Here is a 6,000-nt window from a genome sequence, read left to right as displayed (position 1 = left end):
CTGAAGGAGGGTATCGACCCAAAATGTCATCCATTCCTCTCCAGAGATGCTGCCTGCCCCGCTGAGTTACAATAGGCAATAAGTGCAGCAGTAGGCCATTCGAGCCAGCATAGCCATTCAATGTGATCATGGCTGATTATCCCCAATCAGTACCCCGTTCCTGCCTTATCCCCATATCCCCTGACTCCGCTATTTTTAAGAGCCCTATCTAGCTCTCTCAAAGCATCTAGAGAACCCGCCTCCACTGCCCTCCGAGGCAGAGAATTCCACAGACTCGCTCTCTGTGAGAAAAAGTGTTTCCTTGTCTCCGTTCTAAATGGCTTACTCCTTATTCTTAAACTGTGGCCCCTGGTTCTGGACTCCCCCAACATCGGGAACATGTTTCCTGCCTCTAGCGTGTCCAAGCATTTTGTGTCTACCTTAGATTCTTGATTAGTATCAGGGGTTATAGGGGAGAAGGCAGGAGAATGGAGTTGAGAGGGAAAGATAGATCAGCCTTAATTGAATGGCAGAATAGACTTCATGGTCCAAATGCCCCAATTCTGCTCCAATCACTTATTAGTTTAACTTGGCAGAATGTTCATATTTGGCACGGACATTGTGGGACTGTTCCTTTGCTAGGTTCTATGTTTTCATTCCAGCAATGATACAAGGTAAACATAAACAACCTTTTATTTGATCAATGTCACTGAACCGAGTCGCAAAGTTTTTGGCAAAAACGCAACCTTCAAATCGCGCTGTTTGAATATATAGTTCATCTACGCTTTGTTTTTACACAACAACCATTACAAAAAATAATTCTATAGGCACAAATTCATAAAGCCCATGATTTCTGGCTGACTGAGGAATTTATGTAGGGAGGAACTGCAGATGCTGGGTTCAACCAAAGATAGACACAAAAAGCTGGAGTAACTCAGAGTGACAGGCAGCATCTCTGGGCAGAAGGAATGGGTGACGTTTGAGTCTGAAGAAGGGTCTCGAACTGAAACGTCACCCGTTCCTTCTCTCCAGAGATGCTGCCTTTTTTTTGACTATCTTCTGACTAAGGAACTTGCCCTTTAACCGAACCTGAACCAGGGCTCCTCACCTAACATCCCCAAATTACCCCACGGTGATCTGTAAATGCAGAAACCTATTCCACAGCCAAGTACAAAAGAGACTAAGGATTGAGACAGGCAACAATGATTTGCTTGGGAGGGAGGTAGCGCTTAAATTAGTGTTAATAATGTTTTTACCTTTCTCTCTTGAATCAAAGGCTTCACCTGGAATAGATTCTGCTCTGAACACGCACTTGGGGTTGGAGTTTTCATCATCGCTGGTTGTCTTTAGTTTAGATACAGCACGGAAACAGGCCCTTCGGCCCACCGAGTCCGCACTAACCAGTACACTGGTACTATCCTACACATGTGAGGGGCAATTTGCATTTATACCAAGCCAATTAACCCACAAAACCTGTGTGTGGGTGGAGGCCGAAGATCCCAGAGAAAACCCACGCGGGTTACGGGGAGAAGGTACCAACTCCGTACAGGGAGCACCCGTAGTCGGGATGGAACCCGGGTCTCTGGTGCTGTAAGGTGGCAACTCTACTGCTGTGCCACCGTGCCACCAGAGTGACGGGAAGTTTGAGAAAGAGGGGAGAAGGTGCAGGGGTTGAATAAAGATCAGCGTTTCTGGAAGTACAAGCTGACTAATGACACATCCCGCGGTTTAGAGATGAGATACCACCTGTGCAGTGCATGTGACGGTCAACTATCACCTTTACAAGGGGCACACAAAAGTCTAAAGAGAAATCAGCGCGTTTAAAGTCAAACGCTATTGCTTTCAGAGCTTCCGTCTACACAAGCCAAACTCAAGCCACCCGACAGGAGGAAGAAACAAGAAGGGTCTCGACCCGAAACGTCACCCGTTACTTGTCTCCAGAGATGCTGCCTGTCCCGCTGAGTTACTCCGGTCTACCTTCAGCAGAATGCCTGGATATTAAGTAGTGACACCAACATGCCCAAGGAGGCTGCTTGTTCTTCAAGTGTTAATGAAGGGGCATGTTTGCCACCCAACATCCAAACCTGCAACAGAGACCAGTAACCACAGAGACCAGAGAACGCCCCCCACCTTCCCCTCCCCCCCCCTCCACCCCCTGGCATTTTCCCAGGCCTATGCACTCAAGGAAAATACGTGAAGAACGGGTAGACACCAGTCCACCCGAGAGGGTTGCTCTTCAAATCCAACTGGTTACTCAGGGAGGGCTTTTGTGCTCTAATGTCCACGTCTGGCCCAACAAGGGTCAATGTATACCAGAGGGTGCACCAACTGATACTTCACTTCACCTCTATGTTCAAGGGTTTATGGACATAATGCAGACGGCACATTGAGTTAAGTGATAGATCACACCCCCCCCCACCCCCCCCCCAGTCAATGCCAGAAGAGGAGTTAAGGACTGAATGGAGTCCTTTCTCCTTCTATCTCGGAAAGCGGGAGGAAATCCCAGCTGAGCGTGGTGTTGGGAGATATTGGGAAGGGTTGTCTGTCTACAGTAAGATGCAGGCCGCTCTCTTCCATCAGAGCGCACAGCGCAGCCTGAACCTGTGCCAGGGAAAGGACAAACAGCTGAGTCAACACTAGGAACTGCAGATGCTGGTTTAGAAAAAGGGACATAAAGCGCTGGAGTAACTCTGCTGGTCAAGCAGCATTGCTGGAGAACATGGATAGGGACAGGTGACGTGTGGAATGGAACTGCAGATGCTGCTTCATACCGAAGATAGACCCAATGTGCTGGAGTAACTCAGCGGGTCAGGCAGGATGGGTGATGTTTCGGGTCAGGACCCTTTTTCCAACTCAAGAAGGGTGTCTGAAGAAAGGTCCCAATCCAAAACGTCACCTATTCCTTTTCTCCAGAGATGCTGCCTGACCCGCTGAGTTACTCCAGCACTCTGTGAAACGTCACCTATCCATGTTCTCCACAGATGCTGCCTGACCCGCTGAGTTACTCCAGCACTCTGTGTCTTTTGTTTCAGCAAAGTCCATGTGCCGTACTGAGCAGTGGCATTGGCAAACTGCTCAGCACAGTACAGGAACAATATGCTCGTTCCGCCTGGCACCAGATAACCCCGGTCTGTGTGACTACTGTGGCAGCTCTTCCAACAATGCCCAATTAAAATGCAAACCACCTAAAACCAGACCCACTGAGTTACTCCAGTACCTTTTTGTTTCATGCAAGCCTCCAGCTTCTGCAGTTCCTCGTGTCTACTTGCTTAAAGTTATAACAGGATTTAGGTCTAACTGGGAAAGTGGGCAAAGGAGTGGCAGATGGAGCTCAACTCGGACATATGTGAAGTGATGCATTTTCGGCTTAGTTCGTCTACTCCGACTGCGTTACCTGAGCTGGATTTACCTGGATTTAAGCCGAGGCTTGAGTGGAGAGTTTGGAATTCAGCAAGGCCCCAGATCCTCAGACTGCTCTCCGTGAGTGCCTTCCTGCCATCGAGAGTGAGATGTGCTGGGAAATGTAACCCTCATACTGAGACGCACAACCAGAGGGATTCAGGGGGCAAAAGCCACCAGGAGTGGCTGGGATTATCATTGCATCGCGTTCCCAAGATGCGGCAAGGAAACTGGCTCTTCGGCCTGCCGACCCTCGGTCACCCATTCACGCAAGTTTCCACATTATCCCCATTCTCATCAACTTCCCTACACACAAGGGGGCAATTGTCACAATACGGTACAGAGGAAGCCTAATAACCTGCAAATGCACGCGTCTTTGGGGATGAGGTGGGAGACCTGGGTACCCGGAGGAAACCCACGGGGTCGCAGGGAGAACGTGCAAACTCCACACATCGAACCTGCTGTGAGGCTCTACCAGCTGGGCCGCTGGGCTGCCCCAGTGGACCAGCTCCCGAGAATAAGTAGGGATTTAATTGCCAGCCAGCGCCCACCGACTCCTTCCACAAGCCACCACGGCCGCCCGCTGGTGGAAGGCGCGAACCTGGACACTGCTCAGAACTGAGCGCAGCCTGCCGAGAGACAGCAGGAAGAATTAAAAACTTAACTTGGCATTTCAGGCAATGAATAGTTAGCGAACCGCGCGGTTTGTTCCAAATGGGACCAACAACAAGTGGATTAAGCCTCGGTTTCCAGCTTCAAGTATGCGGGGAATCAGACGAGACCCCATAACTAACACGCTGGCAAACGACTGCAAAGTCTAATTGGCTTCGAGGAGCTCTTGATGGGAAATTCTCCCCAGGGAAACGACGACTCAATCGATAAACATTTACATTCTGCAAGCTCTCGGTGATAATTATCATGGCTGATCACGATCGGTGATAATGAGCAGCCATGATCACATTGAATGACGGTGTTGGCTTGAATGGCCCTACTCTTGCACCTACTGTCTATTGGCCAAGATCCCACCAACACGTGCCTTTGGCAATCACATCAGCTCAAAGCAACGCACTCGATAATCCAGACCACTACAAAAAGAAAGCAAAAGGATTAAAAATAGCCTAATACAGACTATAAAATGGCAAATATGTTCCCTGTAGGAGGAGCCTCATTCTAACCATCCCCCCCCCCAAAGGGTGTCTGTCCCTCACTGTCCACAATAAGCTGGGCAATAAAGCACCCACTCCCCAGTTGCCAGTTCCAGCTGCTGCTCTCTGCCCAATAAATCAACCGCAGGGCTGCAGGCCGAACCGGGCCAGGAGGGACAGGTGGTCGGAGGAGCAGAGGGCGTTGGGCAAACCGTTGGCCATCCAGACGTCGTGCTCGGAGAGCAGGGGCAGTCGTCCCAGCAGCTTCAACGCCCCGTCCTGGTATCGCCGGCGACCTGGCGGGAAACAAACGGGGCAGGAAGTCACAACTCACGGCTGGGCAAGACGGACATATTGATGCAGCTACCGGCTGTACTGAAAGTAAGCATGCAGGCGCAGCAGTCAATGAAGAAAGCCAATGGCATGTTGGCCTTCATAGCGAGGGGATTTGAGTTTAGGAGCAAAGAGGCCCTACTGCAGTTGTACGGGGCCCTAGTGAGACCGCACCTGGAGTATTGTGTACAGTTTTGGTCTCCTAATTTGAGGAAGGACATTCTTGCCATTGAGGGAGTGAAGCGTAGGTTCACCAAGTTAATTCCCAGGATGACGGGACTGACATATGATGAAAGAATGGATCGACTGGGCTTATATTCACTGGAATTTAGGATGAGAGGGCATCTTATGGAAATACATAAACATTTTAAAGTACGGACAGGCTAGATGCAGGATAAATGTTCCCGATGTTAGAGGAGTCCAGAACCAGGGCTCACAGTTTAAGAATAAGGGGTAGGCCATTTAGGACTGAGATGAGGAAAAACTTTTTCAGCCAGAGAGTTGTGAATCTGTGGAATTCTCTGCCACAGACGGCAGTGGAGGCCAATTCACTGGATGTTTTCAAGAGAGAGTTAGATTTAGCTCTCAGGGCTAAAGGAATCATGGGATATGGAGAAAGCGCAAGAACGGGGTACTGATTTTAGGAGATCAGCCGTGATCTTATTGACAACAACAAACACAGAGATAGAGGAGGTTTACAAGAATGATTCCAGGAATGAGTGGGTTAGCATATGATGAGCGTTTGACAGCACTGAGTCTGTACACGTTGGAGTTTTGATGATTGCGGGGGGACCTCATTGAAACTTACTGAATAATGAAAGGCATAGATAGAGTGGATGTGGAGAGGATGTTTCCACTGGTGGAAGTCTAGGACCAGAGGCCACAGCCTCAGAATTAAAGGGCGCTCTTTTAGAAAGGAGGTCAGGAGGAAGTCAGTGGATATTTCTAAGGCAGAGGTAGACAAATTCTTGATTAGAACGGGTGTCAAGGGTTATGGGAAGAAGGCAGGAAAATGGGATTAGGGCAGAGATCAGCCATGATTGAATGGTGGAGTAGACTCAATGGGCCGAATGGCCTAATTCTACTCCTATCACTTGTGAACTTTTTTGTTTTTGGAAAAAAAAAATCTGATTGCTGTAGCTGA

General features: G+C 49.2%; 1 protein-coding gene across 2 annotated transcripts in view; it reads right to left on the bottom strand.

Moving 5' to 3' along the window:
* Positions 1-654: 654 nt before the first annotated feature.
* LOC129700060 (protein angel homolog 1-like) overlaps positions 655-6,000 on the bottom strand; it is a 32,851-nt gene continuing 27,505 nt past the window's right edge. Inside the window, exons 10-11 of one of the 2 annotated variants that reach the window (XR_008723977.1) lie at positions 3,245-4,819; positions 655-2,622 (exon numbers count right to left, since the gene is read on the bottom strand). Coding sequence is in view for 1 of the 2 variants with exons in the window: in XM_055640237.1 (XP_055496212.1) it covers positions 4,662-4,819 (158 nt within the window). In the remaining variant the exon portion in view is untranslated. Of the gene's footprint in view, positions 4,820-6,000 lie in introns of both variants that reach the window. The other variant, XM_055640237.1, reaches the window with a different exon arrangement.

The sequence above is a fragment of the Leucoraja erinacea genome, chromosome 9, assembly GCF_028641065.1.
Source record: "Leucoraja erinacea ecotype New England chromosome 9, Leri_hhj_1, whole genome shotgun sequence".
NCBI lineage: Eukaryota > Metazoa > Chordata > Chondrichthyes > Rajiformes > Rajidae > Leucoraja > Leucoraja erinaceus.
Note: the sequence above shows the minus strand (reverse complement) of the source record. Positions and strands in the feature narration are given on the sequence as shown.